A 23,504-nucleotide genomic window follows, 5' to 3' on the forward strand; every position below is an offset into this window, starting at 1 on the left:
AATACTTTTACTTAAGTAAATAGTGGCGAAGTGGTCCTTTAAGTAAAATAAATTGAGTACGTTTTCCACTTCTTCCTGAATTATCATGTTGTGAGGAAGACACCAATGTCAAATAAAATATGAATTGTCTTTTTGACATAAAAAAAAGGTTTCTGCTTTATTTATTTATAAAAATAAATACATAAGTGTACTGTTTGTACTTGAGGAACAACAAACTATTTCTTGGATGGATATAAAGGAATCATCCAATATGAAAGATCAAAGGAAAAGGCGAATATCCACAAACAGTTTCTGTCCAAAAGTGGGATCATGGGTCATGTGTGATAAATACATATCATTGAAGTACTTTTGTCAAGTTGAAGTAGCCACCTGTAAAATAAATACTTTACCATACTGTAACCACTATCAACCATTGCAGTAGGCTTCAATCAACAGTAGGTGGCAGCCATGCTCCTTAAAATGTGTTGACAGTATGGCTGTAATGTAGTTTGACTTTGACGGAGTCATTTACACTAGATCTAATAGAAACCTCCCTCCGCTATTGCTTCGAGATGAGGAGGTCCCACAGCGTAGGGTGCCAGAAGATGACGACATCGGTGAATATTGGCCAATATTGTTGATTCTTACCCTTTTCTGCACATCGTATCCAAAAGTAAAGGTATTCCCCGCTGCTCTCTCAGATGTTTTACATTTTAGCGGTCAAGAAAATCTAAGCGACGGGTTGAAACAAGCGTTTAAATCGCTTATTTAGTCAGCCTGTGGCCAGTCAACCCCTGTCCGCATGCCCTGTACTACTTCCGTAAGGTTGCATTGGGAAAACATGGCACAGGTTTACTAAAAAGGCGATTTAAACGATTGTTTCAAAACGTTGGTTACATTTTCTTGACCGCTGAAATTTAAAACATTTGAGAACAGGGGAGAACACCTTTACTTTTTGGATACGATGTGCGGAAAAGGGTAAGAATCAAAAACATTGGCCAATATTTGCCGGTGTCGTCATCTGCCGGCACCGACACTGTGGGACCTCATCTCGGAGCTATACAGCGGAGGGAGAAGTTCCAAATGGGGCTAGGTTTACATTTACAATAGAATTGCTGGTTAATTGTATTTATTTATTCTAATGTGGAAAAACTCCTACGATCGCATATCATTTTAAGTACCATAAACAGTATATGCGTGGCAAATGGGGAAGGCGATCAACGTAACGTGATGCCTTTTGTTTGGCCCGGGAGAAGCGTCAGCTGTCCCGAATCCGGGTTCAACAAAGATGCTTATTGGTCGAAAACCCGGATGTGTGTCTCAAAGATAACGGAAAAATACAAGCGTGCATATGTCACTTCCTTTGTTGACATTTTGCATCGTGAAAGAGCGCGCAGTCGGTGGGAATTTCTGGGAAATCTGCTGGTTACAGAACAGAAGGTATTTAGATTGTCAATCGATACATAATCATACTTGAATCGTCCACACCGCTTGGATCAATGGCCTGCACAAGAGGAGCGCTCATCGTGCTGGAAGGAGTGGACAAGGCCGGGAAAACCACACAATGTAGCAAGTTAGTGCAAGCCCTGCAAAACAGTGGAAGACCAGCTGAGATGATGAGGTTTCCCGGTAAGATTTATTAAGACAACAGAACGTGGTGTTTTTTTTTTTTTTTTTTACTTTACTTGAATATTACCAATGTTCTGTACTTTTACTTCTTCTCCACATATATCAGAGGCTACAATTATTTTTAGTTACTCGTTACTTTGTAGATTTTACTAAACATACATTACCCATTTTGGCCATTTGAAAATAGCCGATCTAGTACACTACAAGCTATTGTGAGCGTGTATCTGCTATTTTCAATAGATTTTACAGTAAAAGTTGTGAAACGGGACATGCTTAATGAGTACTTTATACTTCTGGTACTTTAAGTACATTTTGATACCAATACTTTTTTATTTTTACTTGAATACATTTTGAATTCCGGACTTTTGCTTTTAACAGATTTCTACATTGCAGTATTGGTACTTTTACATAAGTAAAACATTTGAGTACATTTTCCACCGCTGATGGAATGTAAAAAAAAATGCAAGCCGCTCTTTGTGGTGGTGTTGGTATTATAGACCTGAACTTGAATAGATATGATGAATCCATTCAATTTCAGGTCTATACCTGATCAGTGATCACAATGAATTCACCATACCACCGTCTGTTTTCTTTTGTGACAGAAAGAACCACCAAGATCGGACAGTTGATCAACGCCTACCTTGAAAACAAAAGCAACCTGGAGGACCACACAGTACACCTGTTGTTTTCTGCAAATCGCTGGGAACTTGTGTAAGAAAACAGAGAACATAAGTTAAATAACCACAGTGTAAATCAAACATTTTAGTGTCAATGACCACTCATATTGATAGGCTATGTATTTGGCCGGGGACCCCCATCTGAATTCTGAAACCTATCACACATTTTTCACAAGCCTTCCAAACATTTCAGAAATAGCCAATCTACAATAAGCTCACAACACAACGCATTGTGCTTGTAGAGCACATTGGTTAAACAGATTTTCATACTAATTGATACAAATTTGCCGTGGACCCCCTGGAACCCTCTCAATGACCACTAGGGTCCCTGGACCCCACTTTGAGAACCACTGGTGTAAATTGCAGACACTACATTTGAGTAATGCATGCTGGTTAAGCAATCGCTATAAATTGGCAAGCTTTGATAGGCCGAGTGTTATTCAGTGTTTATTATAATTCCCTTGTCATTCCTTCCCAGGCCTTTAATGAAGGAAAAGTTGGAACAAGGCACCACTCTAGTTATAGATCGGTACGCCTTCTCTGGAGTTGCATTCACCAGTGCCAAGCCAGTGAGTGTTTCAGCCTTCTTTTTTTTTTTGAATTCATGAAGCCACCCATTAGCTCGTAAAACAGTTTGTGATGCAGTGAGTCAGGACTCAGGAGCTAAGGTGATGCTCTGCCTTCTACTCTACAGGGGTTCTGTCTGGACTGGTGCAAGCAACCTGACGTGGGACTGCCAAAGCCAGATCTGGTGATGTTTCTAAAGCTTAATCCAAATGATGCGGCGCTCAGGGGGCAGTTTGGAGAAGAGAGATATGAGAACAGTGTCTTCCAAAGAACAGTCCAGCAGAAGTTTGAGCAACTGATGAAGGACCCTGCAATCAACTGGCAGGTATGAATCAGGGGTAGAAGATTAAACATGCAGATTAATTACTTTTGTGCCATTTATATCCGCAAAAAGGAACAACAATCTCAAAAACCAATCCTCTAATTTAACATTGCATGTGTTACTTTCTAGGTAATTGATGCTTCCCAAAGCATTGAAGATGTTCACACCAACATCAAGACTCACAGTTTAAATATCATCAACACAGCTGAGAATCAGCCACTTGGGGAACTATGGAAATCAACCTAGAAAAATATTTGTTTATATAATATCTTCAGGCAAAGGAAGTCTTGATCATAACACATTCTTTTTTGCACTTTCTTCGGATCAAGATTTAACAGACGTAGATTTGGACCAACCAAGTAGCCTGGTAAACCCTCCCTCCGGATATCTCATTTCCATTTGATTTCAGGAGTGAAATCCTGAAATCAAATGGAAATAGGGAGGGTTTACCAGGCTACCAACCAAGGGCACACGTTAGTCTTATAATGCAGAGAAACTGATTTTCAAAGATTTTCATTTTATTGTATCGCTCTTTCCATTACATGTCTACAGTTCTTTCATCTGTCTACATATTGAGTAAATAAATAATTGTCAAATTAACTAGTGTACAGATCTTTAGACAGGACAAGGATACCTTTGCATGAACAATTAATACAGCTTTGTCTGAAAAAACGACTAAAATTTGGTTTCATTACAGGCTGTTACAGACTTCAGATATTAGTGACAAAACCGCGAAAGCCATGTGTGTTCATGAACCATATGTGTTTTTTAAAAACATAAAACTGTTATGGCAAATTGTTATGGAGACAGGGGAAGGCACCATATCACTTCAAAATAAACATTTAAAGTGTTAAGACTCAAATGGAGATGCTTAATGTGAAGATGTGCATACAGAATTTATCCTGAGCTCCTGCTACTGCCTCCCACCACGGCAGCCTCCATGTTGGATACAGAGAGCATTCAGAGGCTGTTTAGAAGAACGCTGTGACACATGACTACTACGCCATGGTGGTGCTGGACTGGCTCGACAAGGTCACCAGTAATCTTCATTTCCCCCCTTTTTTTGGCTTCCCTCCTGATACAGAGAAGAAATCCAGAGAATCGTCTGCGTACTGTTAAGGGCACAACTTAAACAGTACAATGTCTGTCCGTTCCTTCCCTCACAGGGACAGGATCTCAAACTCTTCATCCTCCGAGTCAAAGAACCGCTCCAACCTGTCGGTGTCTGAGAAATCTGGGAAGGGATGAAACGGGTCATTAAAATGTGTGTTTATATTATGTATTGGGTACATATTGTCGGTGCAAAACCTTGTAGTTCCAAACCTGTTAACTGTTCAGGAAATTGACAAAAAGAACCTGTGTTCCAATGTTGGTCACAACATGTAATGGCGCGCTGTGAGCTTGTAGATCGGCTATTTGCTTTACACAACACTCTTGTACAACAAAGTAGGGCATTACTTTACGTTAAAAACATGAACTATGGAGATACAAGGTTTCTGCCCGACAGCAACCATATACAAATCAGCCATGTGAAAACATGGAGGTCTTTACCAGGTGTGAGGTTGAGGACATCCACGCTGACCATGTGAGAGGGTTGGCTGTCGACTAGCTCAAACATGGGCAAGCCTCCTTTTTTGCAGGAGAGCTAGGAAACAAGAGCAGATGTCAATTATCCTCTTACTGAACCTTTGTTATATTAAGTTGGAAAACAGTAGCAGATGATGACAGAGTCTGAGACCTACCCTTCGAATGCGCATACACCAATCATCAAATTCATCCTCGGTTTTGCAGAAGAAGCCCTAGGAAATGACAAACAATTTGGCTTAAGCATCACAGAATAGACAAAGTAAAAACAACCAAGTGTGTTGGGCCACCACGATGCCAGAACAGCTTCAATGCACCTTGACTGACTGTACAAGTCTCTGGAACTTTATTGAGGGGATGCAACATTAATTAATTAAGCAACATTAATAACACACAGTGGTTCCCCAAGTTCATGTATTTGGCCATGGACCCCAATCAGAAAATAGTTTGTCCCAGGGATCCCGACACAAGATTAGTTAAATGTTGCCAAAATGTTACACATTTTATCAAGATCTTTTTGACAATAGATCTACCAGCAAGCAATGCTTTGCGGTGCGACTCCCAAAACAATCCCTCAATGTGGTGTTTTGATGACTGAAGAGAGCGCTGTCTAACACGTCGGTCCAAAATCTAACATGGGCTGAGATCTGGTGAATATGAAGGTCATAGCATATGATTTTCATTCATACGCAGCAAACCATTCAGTGACACCTCATGTCCAGTAGATGGGGTCATTTTCATCCTGACAGAGACCACTCCCATCAGGAGTGGTTGGAAGTGTTGTGCGTTAGTGTCATGTTAAGAAAAACAATGAGCACCTCTTCCATAGGTGACTCACTGAGAATGTTAATGCAGGAAGTGATTAGACTGTCAGCAAGAACAATTACATAGAGAGGGATGTTACAGTAGGGTTGCAGTGCATAAACCTCTCATTACAAAGAAAGTGATATGGTCTAATGAGTCATCCTCCATCATATTCCTCATAAGTAGGTGAGTGCAAGTGTAGCATACACTAACAGTACAGGCCTGAATGCTCAGTGAGGGGGTCTGCTGCTATGCTGTGCAGAGCATTTTCCTGGCATGGTGAGAAGGTTCACTGCAAATCAATATTAAGTTATCCTGAGTGATCACCGTTATCCTATGATGAAAGCGTCACAGTCATCGAATGTGCATTTGCACCACAATCTCTGACCCTATTTACTCACTGATGTCTTACCCAAAGATTGAAAAGGAGATGTCACTTCAGTCACTGTTCCTATTAAAACATAATAATGAACCCTCTTTCATAGTCACTTAGTTGTTGTTTTTTTTGCCATCTTGATCCAAAATCAAGGGCCTGCTCAGCATGATAGGATTTACTGCTTGATCGTAGCATGCGTTAACACCCATAAGGAACCATCTGCTATGGTTATATTTCTCAGCTCACTTTTATTTTTTCCTTTAAACTGTCACGTTTGTCGAAAGGTTCAGTAAATACACGCTGGTGTAACTTGTGTCATATTGAGAAAGTGTAATCCCAGTCAACTGTGACATATTTCCTTAAGTTTAAAATGGAATAGTCCTAGAGTCCCTACCGCTGCAATGGACGGGTCAAGTTCACAGATGTGCATGCGGCAAGGCGGGTGCTGACAGTGGTACGACTCGTCAGGGACCTGGCCATCTTCATATGGCTCCACTGCAGGCTGGGTGGTGTGGGGGTCTAAATAGATGAGCTCCTCTCCTGTAAGATTGAAAAGGAAGTGAGCTCATAGAGGGGTAGCTCTTCTTGTGATGGAAGAATTCCACTGGTGACCATAGTAGTTAATCTAACTAACAAGCAGAACATACCGACATATCCAATGAAGTAATGGGCACTGTTGGGCTTCCCTCCGATAACGCCCAGGGACTGAGGCAGCATGAAGCATTGCTGTGAACAGAGACCATAAGAGTTTACTGAAACCTGAGCTTTAACTGACATTGCATCGATTTAATTCAGCTAATAGTTGTGGGTAAAATGTGAGCTTGCTCTGAGACTAGATGTCCACCCATATCAAATAAGAAATGACAGTAAATTCAAATGTTGCATTACATTTCTAACCTTGTATAATAGTTAACTAGTTATGTATTTTTGGTTTATGATTTCCAAATTACATTTCTGATGATATTGCCTTGTTTGTACATTTTTGTGAAGGGTGTGTTGCCAGTAGCTGAAAGCTGAAGCATCACTACATGTACTGCATTGCAGAGGTTGCTACAATTTGTTAGTAACAAACCACTCTGGATTTCTTTTTCTTTCCCATTTGTCTCCCAATTTCGTCATAATGTCAATTTCCACAATCTCCCTGTCGTGGTTTGGTGACCTGCCGAAACGTGACGATCTTGCGGAATTCACATAACGTCGATGTCTGAATGTAAATCACTGCTGTTTGTTTTAACCTAGTGGTATTTAGGCCACATAAGATTAAGCGTATAGATTTACGTTTATGGACATTGACGTTATGTGTAGTCCATAAGATGGTCACATTAACCAATATCACCTTAACACACCGGCTTCGAATGCTATCAATGCATTGAATGGGAGATTATCACGTTTTATCAGACCATTGAATGGGCGAAGTAGGCGACCTACTAGCTACCCCGCGATTTGTCAGACCATTCATTGGGCGTAATCAGGAGCTACTGACCTACCGACGGAGGCGGAGCAGTCCCCACAACAATATTTACGATTCTGTGCCTATCGGTACATAACTCCAACGGCGCTGAGTAGGCTCAGGCGAGCGTCGCACCGCTCCGGACGGCAACTCGTCGCTTTAGCTCCCTCGGTGGCCCGTCGCGGGGCTCCAGCTCGCCTGAGACTGCGCGCCTCCGTCATGGTCCGAAACCAAAACAACCAAAACCAAAACCGAAACTGAACTATTTAAGTCATCTCCGTCGGTAGGTCAGTAGCTCCTAATTACGCCCAATGAATGGTCTGACAAATCGCGGGGTAGCTAGTAGGTCGCCTACTTCGCCCATTCAATGGTCTGATAGAACGTGATAATCTCCCATTCAATGCATTGATAGCATCCGAATAACACTACCATGCTGAAGGGTGGAGACAGAAATTGGGGTATTGGAATTTGGCTTATGTGTGCGGAGAATGTAAACATGCCATCCTTCCCAGTTCTGTAGGAGTTGCTTGTGCAGCGACAGAAATCACCCTCTCCAACTCACTTCCCACCCGTGAACATTATCGCTAATTGTGTTCTTTGGAACACCCGGGCTCCTCCAAGGATGCACCATGTATGATTCAAACTCCTATGGAGATTTTGCCCATTTTGTTCCATGATAAACCAATGAGATGGGAAAACTATCCAGATAATCCATAGTCATGTTGATTGTGTGTCACCTTCAGCGTTTCGATGTAGGCTTCGTTTATGTCACTCAGGCCCAGCCTGAGTGGGATGAGCAGGACAAGAGGTTTCCAGAGGGCTGTCTCTTCCTCAGCCATGGCACAGGCACCCTCCATGCAACCGTTAAGTTCCCCTGCTCCATCTGGTTGAGCACAGGCTCCTCCATAGTCCAGCCAAGGCATACAAAGACGTTCTGCAAGAAACAAAAACAGCCAGAATAGCTGTACAGTTTTTTCCCCACAGGATTTCATTGTGTGTGTATGTGTGTGTGTGGGGGGGGGGGGTTCTTTATTCCAAACAGGATAGAGTAGAGAGACAGGGAACCAAGGGCAGAGGAAGAGGAACATGCAAGACAAGAGTCTTCGCACTCACTTAGAGCATTATGGTCTGTGCGCTAACTGGCTGAGCCACCAGGCACCCCATCCAATGACATTCCTTTTCATTTTTACCGTGTGTTTGGAGTCATCCAATCACACGCCTTTTCATTTTGGTTTAATGAGGTCAAAAACATTGACATGTTATATTTCTGCAAACCAATGTTGATGTTTCAAGTACAACATTCAAGTACTATATTTATTCTTTTTGTATATTGTCTTTTGTTGAGGCTTGTCTGAGGGGGTTGTCTTTAAGTTTGTAAAAAAAAACATTCAAGTACTATGTGTAATTTTGATATAGATACTCAGATGGTGCTGACTGCGAGTCAAAAGTGTGGCCACAGGCTCAAATCCACTTCTGTCAGTGTGCCTGCCTCGTTTTGAACATGATTGGTGATTGGATGACTCCTAGCATGAGGACACTTGGCTCATTAATTCTTCATAAATCTTCCCCTGCCATCCTATGAAAAAATAATTGCATACAGTACAGAGGTGTGCTTTTCAGTGTTTACAACTCTAAACTGCACCTTAAGATGCATTTCAGTTAATTGTTGATAATTATCTCAATTATCATTAGAAACAACATAATTATGCATGTTGCAGCCTGGTACGTATGGTCTATGGCTGTCATTACATCAACATGATTCATTCACCGTTTTACCACAGTGCAATCACTCGGGTAAAACGTTAACCACACCTGTAGTGGGTTTGAATCCGACCCCCATCTGACAGTCTTGCATGTCTCTATTCTCTCTGCCCTTAGTTGCCCGTCTGTCTACATAGTGTCACTGACTAAACTGAATTAAAAGCATGAAATGGTTATAATTAATCTAGCCCCCCCACCAAAAACAAAGCTGATTGTACTCACTGATCTCCTCGATCACCACTGTGTTGTCCATCGCCACATGGACGACTAATCGGCTCCATGAGTCAAACATCGCCAGTTTCCTGAGTATACAGTATAGACAGCATAAGTAAATTGGGCCACTTTTTCTCCCCCAAAGCATACAGTAGTCAGTTTTTTTCAGTTACTTTAATGTTGCATTTAAAGTGTGGATTGATTTGAAAGGTATAACCAAAATTGTCCCTGGAGAGAGGATTGATTTGTCCATGACAGCTCAATTATGTTTATTCAACACTGACAACATAATTCATTAAGTTCAGTAAAGTTTTAATGAATAGACAATGCATTGTATTGACACTAGTATCTTCCTTTGAGAGTGGATAATACAGGCAATCAGTTCAAAAAGATACAACACAGTGCTGGCCTGATGCAATGCCTGAGTGACCTGCTGTGTGTCAACGTTGTGTGTATTCACTGTCTGGGATGTAGCAGTGCTTACTTTAGAACCTGTGCCACCGTGTTTGGTCCATACCACTGACCTATGGACTTTCCCTCTCCAACTCCCATCTGGGCTGCAGCGCAAATGGGGGAAAAAAAGTGTACATTAAAGTGTGATTTAATTATTTCAAGAGAGTAGGACTATGTCATTCTAATATGTTAGGGGTTTACCAATTTGATGTAGGGAATAGTAGCTGTCCTTCTTGTCAATGAAGGCATTGAGAATGCTGATGTATTCTTCTCTTTGTTTCTGCCCTCTGACCCATCTCCAGTCTGACAAACAGACAGTTATCAGTTAAAGCAAGCTCCTCGTGGTATTCTCTGAATAGAACAGTAATTTGTGCCAGACAGTGCAGTCACTTAGTTAAATGGCTCTGCAAAGATAAGCTAGACTTAAGCCTAATTTGTACTTCGATCCACGACGGTGTCACTCACCGGAAACGACGTGTTTTCAAGTGATGTGTTTTTTCGCTTGAAAATCAGCTATTTTTCAGCAAGCATATTAAGTATGAGTTGGGTTTTAGGCTATAATACTGCAATGCACTGACTGTATCAAAAGCAGATAAAACCTGGGCCCTAGGCTGCAATGCCAGCTTGACAGCATGTCGTGGGTTCGAATCCCGATCCCGACGACCTTTGCTGCGTGTCACTCCCCATTTCCTGTCAGTCTACTGTTCTATCATTAAAAGGCATAAAAGCCCAAAAACAAAAACAAAAAAGCCAGATAAAACATAAATAAATGTCAGTATTGACTTGAGACATACCTCGGCCTAAATGCCTACAGACCAAGGCCTCTGCAAGGATCATCTGGCCACATCGCAACATACAACCCCAGCCTGTGTCAGATGTTGGTCCTGTTCCTCCTGTAATACAATGTCACATACTATATAAGCTACCACTTGAAGGAACGGTAAAAAAAAAGGTGTTGATCGAAAAATCCTATACTGGTTGGCTAACTTACCAATTGGCTGGAAGTTTTTTCTGTATGTGAACCAGAGTCGCGAAGTAACATCGGACAAAATGTCATCCTTTTCTAAAGAAAGAACATAAATCAGCAAGCGGCAGTATGTTCACGTTTCATATAAACTGTATGTGAATTGGTTTTCATACTTTACCACACTTATTTCACACTCATCATCTTATGTCATAAATGTACTGCTATTCTCACTCGCTCTCGCTTTCACACACAAACACACAACTGTGAGTACTAGTACACCAATTGTAGTGCCATCCTACCTGTGAGTGCGCTGAACTCTTTCCCCAAGATCCACACAGGGTCTGAGGTCTCTGGAAAATCTTCAAACTCTCCGAAGCGAAGTGTGTCGTATGTCAGGGTAGCTGCAATTAAACAAGCATACACAAGCATGAATGATATGGGGGGCAAGTGACATTTGAAGAGTGCCCTACTTACCCATCAGCTTCAGCTGACAACTGTATAACTAGCCGTGCTATCTTTCCTTTCGCATCTTATTATTTTTTTCCATCCCTAGCTATAAGGATGAAGTGTCCTCAACCTGCTTTACATATGTATGGTCCTAGATTTCCTTAATAACGTCATCACCAGTGTCAGTGTACAATACATTATTATTGTTGGGTTAGTCATAATGTACCTTGTCCAATATTCATAGTTACGCCCCAAAGAGCTTCACAAAACTTAAAGAAAAGACATGGATCTGCAAGAGGGAACCTGCAATCACAATTAAGCACTGTAGACCTGACATGACTTCTTCAATGCAATTAGAATGATTACTGGGCTCATAGCCAGAGTTTAAATTTGGCACTTCGTGAATCCAGGCTGTGTCAGGGGTATACATGAACTCGTTTCAAGTAAGGAAATATATCTATAGTCTTTGCAGACATAACTTGCACGGTAACGAGAGTTTGAGGGGGGGGGGGTTGTCAGCGTGATTGAGTGGGGAAAAAACAGTGGATGATGCTTTACTATGCATCACTAAACGATGAGCACATCTTATTCAGCACTTGTCCAAACCATAAACCCTTTGAACTTATGTGTGTGTCCGGAAGGCTGAGGCTGGAGTCTGAAATCGTTTAGCAAAACATAACACTTCTTGTCATTACACCAACAGAATTGTGTTTGTTGTTACTGGTATGTTACTACTAAAAGGATGTTCTTGCGAGAAAGGGTTAGTTGGGCCTATCATCAATATACCATTATATGGTAAAACAACATATTTGTGAGTGTTGGGTCGATCCATTATTGTGTTATGTTTTATTATTGTGATATGGATCTCCCTTGGGTCTGAAATAAAGATTGAATTGAATTGATCCTTTTACGACTGAGTCTTTTGAACATTACATCATATGATTAAACAACATCATCTTTGAGTGTTAGGTCATTCCTTTTTACGACTTGAGTCTTTTGAACGTTACATTATTATATGATTAAACAACATATTTGAGTATTAGGTCATTGATTCCTTTACAGACTGGGTCTTTTTTTTCCTTTACAATGCTTGTCTAACCTTCCTTAATTCATACAAGAAAAACACCTGACACAATATAAAGCTAAACTTTGATCCCTGGCAACAAGTAGTTAGTTAATAAACACAGTGTGTGCTTTATGGGTTCATAAACACACACTCAACATTAGCTCCTAATAAGGTTGCCAAACACAAACTATTGTTTATTATTTTATTTGGATCCAATTCAGTTTGCCTTGGCGAATGAGTCCTAGTTCATAGGGTCCAGAAACTTACTGTTGAATTGCAGCGACTTTATTTGAACATCTATTATGGAGTTCTAAATCAACTCGATTAAGTCATCAACTTTCTCCTGACTTGCACATGTCAGAAGTTTGTCAGGTTATTGTCCAGTGGCCTCACATTTCTTACTTAAGTAAAAGTATCACTGCAATGTAGAAATACTCCTGTTAGAAGTAGAAGTCCGGATTTGAAAATGTACATGAGTAAAAGTATAGAAGTACTGGTATCAAAATGTACTTAAAGTACCAAAAGTAGAAAGTAGTAGTACTCATTAAGCAGAGTGTCCCGTTTCACAAGTCTAAAATGTAAAACAAATATTTTGAAAATAGCAGATGTACAAGCTCACAATGCGTAGATCGGCTATTTTCAAATGGCCGAAATGTTGAAGTGCTGAAGTGGTTAATGTATGTTTTGTAATAATCAAAATCTTCAGAGTAACTAGTAACTCAAGTTTTCAAATAATTACAGTGGAGTAAAGGTACAATATTTGGCTCTGAGATGTAGTGGAATAGAAGTACAACAAGTATTGCAAATTGGAAATACTTTAGTACAGTAAAAAGTACCTCAAAATTGTACTTAAGTACAGTACTTGGGTAAATGTACTTATTTACTTTACACCACGTTATTGTCAGACTCAGTGTGTGTGAACCTAATGACTCTGAATGGTGACAATGCACTGACTGTGATGATGTCTCATCATCATGGGCGGAACATTAGCATGACCAGTCCAACCACCAAGGACAACACAGCAGAGCCAATACGCAGTATAAACACTTCAGACGGCGCTATAAACAACAACGCTGTCTGGCAGTCAATAGGATATGTGACATTTAGGTTGTGCGACTAGCTGTCAATACGAGGAACCCGAAGGACACACTTTTATAAAGGCTATAAGCACAAGCTAGCACAGTTTAGCTTTGGTCAAACCGTTAGCCTGCTAATGGTAACTGGGCTAAAGAAAGCACCAGGGAGGAGTGTGTGTTGTTCTGCCTGTGGGGCTGGCAAAGTGTTTTCGTGAAAGAGTCAACAAATACGAATCAGTGGGACAGTTCGGACGTTAGCTTAGCAGCTAAAAGGGGGAACTAAATACTTTTATTTCCAACAAACAAACGCATCCTACCTGCATCCATCCCGACGGTCTTCAGCCTATCTTGTTTGTTATGCACTCCTCTCCGCCAATGGGAAGCGCGTCTTTGTTGCGGAATTCGTAAAAAGAGGGCGGGACCTATTCCGGTCGCGTCCAATCGGGCGCTCTGTTTTGGGCGGAGTCGATCGGTTTCACTTCCACCGACGATACGTGTACATGTCTGCGGTGACACTGGCATTGGGCTGCGGCGCACACATGTTCTATAGATCAGCGCTGAGCGACGAGTAGGCAGGCAGGCGACCACCACCATCTGTAAACAAACCCGTTCAACGTGTCTTCCCTTCTATCCTATGATGACATGACTCTGCTTGTTTACCTGCTTCTGTATTTCAGTTGTTACACATTGCGTTAATATAAGACATTGACATCTTTGGTCCTGCTTCTTTTCTTTTCTTCATCTTTTGTTGTGTGTTACTGTTAGTTTTAAGTTGTGTATCTGTTGTATGTATTTTTTTCATTTTTTTTTCATGATGCATTTATGTTCTGCTGGCATAATTGTATTATTTTTGTGACATGTTTGTGATGAATAAAAACTATTGATAACAAAAAATAATAAATTAGATTTTAGATTAAATATTTAGATTACACTTTGACTAAATGACCAATAAAAAAGCTACACGACAAGGCCGACACATTTTGAAACTCTTTTTATTGCGTAAGACACTCAGTGCTCATGCATGCCAAACAAAAGTGAGATTATTTACGTAATGTGTTCTATTTGTAAAATGAAATAAAAGTGCATCGAGCCCAAGAAGGCTACAATTACATAGAAACGGTCCAGAAAACACTCTCTTTGCAAAACACACATGCACGCACGCTCCCTCGCGCGCGCGCGCGCACCACACACACACACACACACACACACACACACACACACACACACACACACACACTTAAGTGCAGTATATTGTGCACATAATATGGCATTCATGTGACCTTTCTTGGTCTCCTTTTCATTAGATCAATTTTCTTATAATATTTTCAGACATGCCTGATAAAACAGACCAGTGCCAGACCGAGGTATGCTCTCGTCTTGGCCAGATATACAGTAGTAGGCCAATCAGATTAACAATCACACAGATATATAACAGTGGTTATATATCAGTTGTAAGGCCGCCTTACAACTGATATATAACCACTGTTATATATATGTGTGTTTATTAATCTGATTTGGTCTTTTGCATTGCTTTGATTGTTGCCATTTTAACTTTCAGATTGTTTGGAATCTTGTTTTTATTGTTGCTGTGTTTATAATTCAAGCTGTAATAAGCTTTAAATAAAATGTCCCCGTAATTACCATTTTAACCACTAGGAGAGCAAACACTTCCTACAAACGGGTATCTCAGCTTCAGGTAGCCAAATGAGCCAATATTCAATTTAATAAAGTCTGGAAAAGACTAACCCTAAATTCTCAGTGCCTAGTTAAAAGTATTTGACACACAATACACCAAGCATGTGACCTAATGAACTAAGGCTTTAATATCTTGAGTGACTGTGTCATAATATTACTGTTAACAATAAATACATACTCTAGTCTAGCATGTGAAGCCTAGGAGATCAGACTAAATCCATGTCGTCTGTGAAGGGTGATCATTCACGTAGGCTCAGTGCAAACGTCCTTAAGTGTAAACATATCCAAGGCAGTGGTTACTTCTTCAATGGGGCGGTGCTGTACTATGCTGATGAACGAGACTACAGCTGTCCGATAATCTGATAGTAGAATACCAAATCACACCTTTCACTTGTCCCGGAGGAGATAAAACACCATCGCCTTCAAGTAGTGTCCACAGGCACAGACGACAGACACCAACCAGTGGGAATGGAAGCTGGGGTCAGTATTCACCACACATTTAGTTACATCCACCTGGGTTGGGAAAGGTAAGGCATACATTCAGCATATTCTGTCAGGCATAGGTTTGTCAGGCATAGGTGAAACCTCACAAGGGACAACGCATTTTAATGGTAACATATTGTGTTATTATTTGATATCGTTTGGCAGAAACCGCGTCCAAAACCGTTACTTTTCAGGAAATGGAAAAAAGAATGTGTGTTCCAATGGATCCGTTATTTTTTATTCACAAGCTATTGTTAATACTTTTCATTGGTTAAATTGTATAAAACCCACAGACTGTTATTATTGGCGAATACCGTATTTTCAAAACATTTTCAAGATTTTTCAAAGTAACCTTAACCTTATAGTCAAAGCTAACTTCCAGTCCCAGGGAACTGAGGTACAGGAGGTCATTCATGCATCACTAATAGCTTCTCTAAAATGAAACAGCAGGACAAACTAAATTGTATTTGCCTGATTCCGAGCAAATACTAAATGTATGTTTAAAATATACATCCAAAATGTATCCATACTTTGACAACATCCTAACTGCAGTGTGAGAGGCTGTGCAACTAGTCCACAAATATGCAATTCCAAAGCCAAAGACAACACTGTAACCCAGTGACTGTATTGACTCTAACCTCAACAGAACATATTTCAGCAAACCACCAAAACGGGTGGGAGATTTTTCAGATGCAACCAAATAAAAGAATGTACTGAAAAATAAGTGCTAAAGTTCTGCCCAATCTATATTATTCCTTTAGTTCATAAGTTGTTAGTTAAGTAACCTAGTTAAGTAATCTGTGGTAAATGCTGCCATCACAACTCTTACGTGCAATATGACATGCGCTCACAGATCAGACTATAATTAATTATCCCCAGAAAATAGGCCCCTTATTCATCCCCGGATGTTGGTTATACAAGGCATTGTGTCCCATTTTGTGACACCCTACTTATCTGCGAGAATAAACAAACATGAGGCTTCTACTGTAGTGTCAGCAGAGACAGGGCAGAGGGTCTGGATCAGGGTGGACGATTTTGTGCATTCCCCCAAATGGACCATTTAAGCATCAGTACAAGAGCTTTTGTTCACTTTTTATGCCTTGCCAACAGAGCGGAACATGGAGAGGGGCACTTTTCCAGTCCTTTTGAGCCTGAGCTCCAGCACCTTTCTTTTACCAGATACACAGTTGATTTTTGAAGTTCACAACTAAAGTTGTTGTTGTTTTATTAAGTAGCTTTTAGGCTTATAATTGTTAATTCCCAATAGCACTAAATGAAGGTCAGCTGTTTCTTATAGATTCCCCCAAAGGATTGAAGGAATGATCATCAATGAGCTTGCATTAATTTGAACACATGTAATTGAACTCTAACTCTGTTAGACCTACTGATTATGTTTGGAGGAGGGTAAGATCAATTATAGCTGGTTGTACAAACTACTTACAGCATTTGCATTAGCATTTGAACTAAAATATATTGTTTTGAATATAATTCTAATTCAAGTCCACACCACAACTATAACGATGACAAAAGTGAATGATATAGTTATCGTTATGGTGCTTGGTGTGGACGGCCCATTAAGCCCTATTTTATACTTCAGCTATTTGTAAATAGTTGAAGTACTATAGTTGAAGATTGTTGAAAATGCTTGAGAAAGTTTGAAAATGTTAACCTATAATGACATGCCCAGAATAGGGCAACCAGGATTCAAGATATGTTAAACTAATATACACATATACACACACACACACACACACACACACACACACACACACACACACACACACACACACACACACACACACACACACACACACACACACACACACACACACACACACACACACACACACACACACACAATGAAAAAGTGAAAGTAAAGTGAAAAGCCACAATCTCACTTCCCCTTACCCAGCCCCCTCTCCTTTTCAACCAGGAGGTCAGACTCTTGCGGACAAACTCCCCCATGCAGTCTACAATGGTATGGACCATGGCTGGGTGGCCATGCCGGACACAGTCCACTGCCAAGGCTCCTGCCACGGCATACAGAGAAACTACCTTTCCCCAAGTCACACCTGGGAACAGATGAGAGATGCAACAAATTATAAGACTGGAAGGAAGTGAATACAACAAAACATAGTGTTTCCTTGCTCTATGCTTTAGTGCTTCCTCTAAGCTTCCTAAGTTAAGTGTGTGATCTATGTTGTGGTGAGGTCTGGTCTGTTTTGTGGTTGTCAAATATTTTAAATATGTTGCACAAAATTATAATACATTTTCCTGACCATTTCTAAACGTGTCTCAATGTGATATCAGTCCAACCCGTCATACAGTATCTGTTGTCCTGTAACATTAACACAGCTAACTCCCACATGCAACATCATTGTGAAGTACTTAACATTGTTAGATTTCACCACTTAAACCCCATATGGGTAACTGGAGTCCCTCAGGGCTCAATACTAGTCTTTTCTGTTTTCTGTTGTTGTGGGGAAAGCTTTCGCTGAAAATAGCCGATCGACAAGCTCACAATGCGACGCGTTGTGAGCTTGTCGATCTGCTATTTTCAGCGAAAGCTTTCCCCACAATACTGATGCTGGGGTTTAAGTGGTTAAACGTGTCTGAGAAACGCGTATGCGTGCGTGCTGGGGGGTCTTAGCTTTTGGCCCATTTGTAAGAAGGAGGCCTTCCAAGGATAAACCATTGGAAAGCACTGTCTTAGAGTTATATAACCCCCAGCAGCGGCCAACCTGCCTTTCTCTATAGACAAAGACGAAAGCTCAGGAACAAGGCTTGACGTAACCAGAGTGCATTATTCTGTTAGATCAGTCAGCAGGTCATTTTTTCAGAATGAATCCACATGTTAACTAATGCCTTTATCTAACACACCATTTAAGGTCAAGTCTGAGATTGTTGCAAGGTATTTAAACATCCAACGCATACAAATGGTCTCATTTCCATCTATCGTCTAGAATAGTCATCCTTTGGTTCACTAAGTCTGATAAATGATGATTCTGTTGTTTCTCTTTGTTTATATGGCCTGATCTGGAATCACAGTGTGTTGCCCCTGTTTTAACACAAGTACGCTTCGACTGACTTGTTTACAAAGTAGTTTTGTTCAACTGAAGATGTTTTTTCACTCTGAAATTCCTCGTCTGAACTTTTTGTTACAAGGACTGCCAGTATGTAACTGGTACCAAATGGTATCCCTGCTTTCCCAACACCAGATGGTTCCACTGTGCTTATTACAGGATACTACATGGATGAGTTGACTTCAAGTGTGAGTACTTATTGTAACAATTTACACATATTCTCTCTAAAGTTCAGACACCTGGGGTTTGGGTTTCAACATTGATAATCACCCTAGCATCCCTACTCTGGGGGACGACGACGACGACGACATAGCACCACATCCGGTGGAATAGCAGAACTACAAGCTCACAACACGTCACAACGCAGCATGTTGTGAGCTTGTAGATCAGCTATTTTCTGCAAAGCTATAAGGAGGGGGTCTAGTATAGAACCCTGGTAGACTCCGGTCAAATACGTTTAAAATGCCACAAATAAGCAGACCAGTGATGCTTTTTGCATTGGTGCAGATAGCCCATTCACTGACATCCTCAGCTTTTGCCTGTGCAGAGTTAAGGACATTTCACAGTGTGGAGAAAACACTGACGTATGTGATGCTCCGTTTTACTCATCGAACAAGTCTGCGGTTATATAATCTACTCCTGCCCAGGACTTCCTCTCTAGATGGTGAACTCTATGCTTAGCTAAGCTGTCAATCCAAATGTATCATTAGCAAGGGAGGAAAATTCAAGTCAAACCACAACCACTGTAGAGTATATTACGCATAAAATAGTACAAACATGGTCAAACAGAGTACTACAAAATAGTTGGATGAATGTGTCAGGAGTAAGATGGGTATTTAACCACATGAACCCTAGCGTCCCTAGCGAGAACATTCATCAAAAATAACCGATCTACAAGCTAACAATGTTGTTGTTGTTATTGTGAGTTTGTAGATCAGCTATTTTCCGTGAAGACATTTGGTGTTGAGAGAAAAATGGAGCGGACATATAGTATAGAGGCCTGGGGGGCCCAGTCAACTAATTATAATTATAGGGTTTAAGTGGTTAATCCGCAGTTATGGTCAGTTTAAGTCAGTGAAAAATGCATAAAACCACTCTAAAACGTCATATTTTGCACATCGTACACCAGGCTGTCTCCTTTGGTTTGCAATTACCCCTTATGGTAGTTGCCCACGGAGCAGAGTGCTTTGTGGCTGTATTCCCTGAGGAAAGGAGTGTGCTGATGAGTGAACTCCCTGGGTGGGGACTTAACTGTGTGTAATGACCACACTCCAGGAACATTTTAACCTAATATGGGGCAGACCGACATGTTCACTGTACAAGCTCTTTTCCTGCAAAGGGGACAATAGCAGAACAAACTTCCCTCTAAAGCATGATTTGTACTTTGTTGCACGATGGTGTCGCGCACCCAAAATAGCCGATCTACAAGCTCCCAACGTGCCGAATCACAACGTGTGTTGTAAGCTTGTAGATTGGCTATTTGTGGTGAAGAGTTAAGCATAACACACAGGATTGCAGGGTGCAAGCTTTCTTTCCACATCGGTGGTTTGGATAAAGTGTTGTTCAGCATGTCTCTGTGTGTACATGTGCTTGTTCCTTTTCCTCCATGTAAAGCAAACGTTGAGCCTGTCTGTGTACAAAGGGATCTATTTTGTTTGTCTCCCTGGAGACACCATTAGCCTCACTTACATCCCAGTAAGAGAACTGCAAAAAGCAGTAAAACAATATAATTAACACAGAGGGTTTTGTTGTGTACACAACAAAATCCTCTGTGTTAATTCAACTCTAGACAGTGGTAAAATGTTTTACCCCTCTGTAGAGTAGGATTAACACAGTGGATTTTGTCCACTCTGAGGACTGTTACAAATTGCTGTGTCCATCTTGAAGCTTCAACATTCAGTGTTGTTGTTGAAGTTGGGTGAAGGACTGCAGGTTCTCCTTCCTAAATGAAACCTAAACAATGAGCTTCTAAAGGCACAATCGGCTGTGCTGCATTTGTTAAGTCCAGAATGTGTGCAAACCAGAAATGAGCATGGTGACAAAAAAACAAAACAAAAAACATGCACTGGCAAATCACAAGCAGAAAGCACAATGTATTAACCAGACTGGTCAGTTTCTTCTATTCATCTGTGTCTGTCTGTCTGTGTCTGTCTGTCTGTGTCTGTCTCTGTGTGTGTGTGTGTGTGTGTGTGTGTGTGTGTGTGTGTGTGTGTGTGTGTGTGTGTGTGTGTGTGTGTGTGTGTGTGTGTGTGTGTGTGTGTGTGTGTGTGTGTGTGTGTGTGTGTGTGTGTGTGCGCGCGTCTCTGTCTCTGTGTGCATGTGTGTTTATATGATATGCTCTGTCTCTTGGTGGCTCTGATGTTGACATTACATTTTCCTTGTTTCCCTTAGCTACGGTATGACATTTTGATGGTTCATACTAGTCATGTGATATTAAAGTTGTTCTCACTGTACAAGAACTGTTATGTGACATAGCCTACAAGTGTATACTTGTATCCTACAAGTATACTCTTGCTGAGTAAATTATCATTAGATTGAACTGAATATGTTTTATATGATGGATACATCTAATATGTATGCATTTATCTATCCAATCAAAATGTATTGTATATATCCAATCCAAGTGTATGAGGTAAAGCAGAAGAGCTTTACTCTCTAAGCTACATTTTTCTGTTGTTGAACTTCTGTTCAGCACTATATAGTATTAATCATTTGGATGTGCATAATCTTTTTTTTCCAAGCTCACAAAAAAAAAAAAACTTACATTTATATCTGCAAGTATACCTGCATGCATATTTGAATATTTGAAAAGAATATTGTACGTACCTGTGGAGAATATATCTGCAGCCACTGCCAGGAAGGCGTCAGAAACCACGCTCTCTGATGCCACTGTGATATTGAGTTGCCGAGCCACATTACGGTAAATGTTGGGACGTAGGTACTCCAACTCATCGCCTGGTACCAAAACAAAACAAATCATCAATCAAGTAAATATATTTAACAATTTGTCTTTCTGGACTGGAGTTCTCCATTATTTAAATTAGGCCTAGATATAACTTATTTATTAGGTTATCGTTTATAATATGTAGCCATGTCTTATTGTCTTGGATAAGCTTGTGTCAATGGTCCACAGGCAGGGTGATAAAACAGTTTGGAGATTCTGTCATGTTGACAATATGCTTATAAAGGCCATCCATCACTAGATAGGCCAAGGTCCAGGGACCCCCAGAGAATCTTGAGAGGGTTCCACGGGTTCCTCAGAAAAAATAGTTAATACACTGTAATAGCTGATCTACAAGCTCAACAAGTGTTATGAGCTTGTAGAAAATGACAACAAAAATATAGCCAAATAACCTACCCAGCCAATCATGATTATTGATAACCTATACCAGCCAATCATGATTATTGATAACCTACCAAGCCAAATAACCTACCCAGCCAATCATGATTATTGATAACCTACCCAACCAATCATGATTATTGATCACCTACCCAGACAAATAACCTACCCAACCAATCATGATTATTGATCACCTACCCAGCCAAAGAAGCACCGAGGATATCTCTCCAATGGTCCCCCCTGACGCGGACAGTCCGTGCTCAGGCTTGGACCAGCCGATCCCGGCCCGGTTCAGCCTGGAGTGGATGTAGTCCCTGCACAGAGCCTTGGCCTGGGACACCAGCTCCTTGTCGGTGGGCGAGCGGTGGTCGAACACGTCCATCACTTCGGCCGCAAACACCGAGGAGCGACGCAGCATCTCCATGTGTTCATCAGCGGTGCATTATATTACTGGTCAACCCCCCCAAAACCACCTAGATCCTCCTTAATCACCGTGTATGGAGGTCCACACTTCACCCAGCACTGACCAGACCTCCCCTTGGCAGATGATGATAATCAGAGAATGTTGTCCAGCATATAAGAACACACACGGACCGATGGATGGACTAGACCTGGTTTAGATCATCTCTGTGGACAGCTTTTAATAGAAGTGTTATCTGTCTTCAAATTCAATGAGCCACAGCTGCAATAGAAATTAACATTTAGACGAGGAATAAACGAACAATTGCATCGGAAAAAAAACAAAAACAACTTGATCAATATAGCTACAGTAGGCGATCTCTTGATATCGAATATCGTATCGGCAAAACAGCATAGTCTACATTGCATCATAATATTGTAAAACAAAGTGAAACTTACCCTGGATTTTATTTTATTATGGTACTTTCTTCAACGCGCTAAACGATACAAACGTCCGTAAGCTATTTAGTATATTCTTTTTTAAATCTTTTTTATTTTATACTTCAAAACGTCGCTTTATTGAAGCTGCTATAATTTGGCTACAGATTTGAGGTCAATCTGTTACGCGCAAAACTATTCTACGGTTGAGTAGAGTCTGGCAACGTTTCCTTCTATGGACACTATGCTGTCTGTGGTCTAAAGGCGGAGAGAAACCTGTCCCCGCCTCGACCCGCTCTATGATGTGGTCCACATCATAGCACATTGTTTTACAGTGGTTCTCAAACTTTTGAATTTCAAAGACCCTATGACAGGGGTCTTCAATGTTTTTCAGGCCAAGGACCCCTTAGCTGAGTGAGATGAGCCCCCCCCCCCCCCCCCCCCATGAACATAGATTTGTGTGCATGGTCTGCCAATCACTTGATCAATCTCTTCTATTGTATTTTACACAATAGAGGGGGAAATGGCTATGTAAAATTATCTATAACCATTACCTGCCTCATAACATGGTACTTTTTGTTCCACTAAAATGTCTTAATTTCGAGTATTTTCACAATATTTAGTGGTGTGCTGTCTACCAAATCAGAATTCTTAATTTGATTTATTAGGTTATTATTATTATCATCATCATCTGC

General features: G+C 40.8%; 3 protein-coding genes across 3 annotated transcripts; 1 reads left to right on the forward strand and 2 right to left on the reverse strand.

Annotated features, from left to right (window-relative positions):
• The first annotated feature begins 1,218 nt into the window (after nt 1–1,218).
• On the forward strand, nt 1,219–4,200 carry dtymk (deoxythymidylate kinase (thymidylate kinase)). Its single transcript, XM_084067694.1, has 5 exons — nt 1,219–1,608; nt 2,211–2,319; nt 2,764–2,854; nt 2,980–3,177; nt 3,304–4,200. The coding sequence occupies exons 1-5, from the start codon at nt 1,479–1,481 to the stop codon at nt 3,418–3,420; spliced, it is 645 nt and encodes a 214-aa protein (XP_083923820.1). The 5' UTR covers nt 1,219–1,478; the 3' UTR covers nt 3,421–4,200.
• On the reverse strand, nt 4,200–13,787 carry atg4b (autophagy related 4B, cysteine peptidase). The gene is made up of 13 exons (XM_084067693.1): nt 13,689–13,787; nt 11,082–11,183; nt 10,807–10,878; nt 10,610–10,708; nt 10,017–10,118; nt 9,847–9,919; nt 9,372–9,451; nt 8,126–8,322; nt 6,586–6,664; nt 6,333–6,478; nt 4,917–4,973; nt 4,726–4,819; nt 4,200–4,408 (listed from the first exon to the last, which is right to left on the reverse strand). Exons 1-13 carry the CDS (start codon nt 13,696–13,698, stop codon nt 4,335–4,337), a joined length of 1,185 nt encoding a protein of 394 aa, XP_083923819.1. The 5' UTR covers nt 13,699–13,787; the 3' UTR covers nt 4,200–4,334.
• Nucleotides 13,788–14,353: 566 nt separating this feature from the next.
• On the reverse strand, nt 14,354–23,035 carry boka (BCL2 family apoptosis regulator BOK a). The gene is made up of 5 exons (XM_084066855.1): nt 22,831–23,035; nt 22,171–22,654; nt 21,459–21,587; nt 17,458–17,621; nt 14,354–15,579 (listed from the first exon to the last, which is right to left on the reverse strand). The coding sequence occupies exons 2-5, from the start codon at nt 22,394–22,396 to the stop codon at nt 15,454–15,456; spliced, it is 645 nt and encodes a 214-aa protein (XP_083922981.1). The 5' UTR covers nt 22,397–22,654; nt 22,831–23,035; the 3' UTR covers nt 14,354–15,453.
• Nucleotides 23,036–23,504: the final 469 nt, after the last annotated feature.

The sequence above is a fragment of the Gymnoscopelus microlampas genome (genome assembly GCF_963454915.1).
Source record: "Gymnoscopelus microlampas genome assembly, chromosome: 9".
NCBI classification, from domain to species: domain Eukaryota; kingdom Metazoa; phylum Chordata; class Actinopteri; order Myctophiformes; family Myctophidae; genus Gymnoscopelus; species Gymnoscopelus microlampas.

What these genes read in the sequence shown, in the direction of transcription:
- dtymk (XM_084067694.1), top strand. Translation starts at nt 1,479, where the DNA reads ATGGCCTGCACAAGAGGAGCGCTCATCGTGCTGGAAGGAGTGGACAAG. An exon ending in GCAAATCGCTGGGAACTTGT is followed by an intron (nt 2,320 to 2,763) that starts GTAAGAAAACAG and finishes ATTCCTTCCCAG; the next exon opens with GCCTTTAATGAAGGAAAAGT. An exon ending in CATTCACCAGTGCCAAGCCA is followed by an intron (nt 2,855 to 2,979) that starts GTGAGTGTTTCA and finishes TCTACTCTACAG; the next exon opens with GGGTTCTGTCTGGACTGGTG.
- atg4b (XM_084067693.1), bottom strand. An exon ending in AGTGGTGATCGAGGAGATCA is followed by an intron (nt 8,323 to 9,371) that starts GTGAGTACAATC and finishes TGTTTCTTGCAG; the next exon opens with AACGTCTTTGTATGCCTTGG. An exon ending in GGTGTATGCGCATTCGAAGG is followed by an intron (nt 4,820 to 4,916) that starts GTAGGTCTCAGA and finishes CTTGTTTCCTAG; the next exon opens with CTCTCCTGCAAAAAAGGAGG.
- boka (XM_084066855.1), bottom strand. Translation starts at nt 22,396, where the DNA reads ATGGAGATGCTGCGTCGCTCCTCGGTGTTTGCGGCCGAAGTGATGGAC. An exon ending in CTCGGTGCTTCTTTGGCTGG is followed by an intron (nt 21,588 to 22,170) that starts GTAGGTGATCAA and finishes TTTTGGTACCAG; the next exon opens with GCGATGAGTTGGAGTACCTA. An exon ending in TGCAGATATATTCTCCACAG is followed by an intron (nt 17,622 to 21,458) that starts GTACGTACAATA and finishes ATCTGTTCCCAG; the next exon opens with GTGTGACTTGGGGAAAGGTA.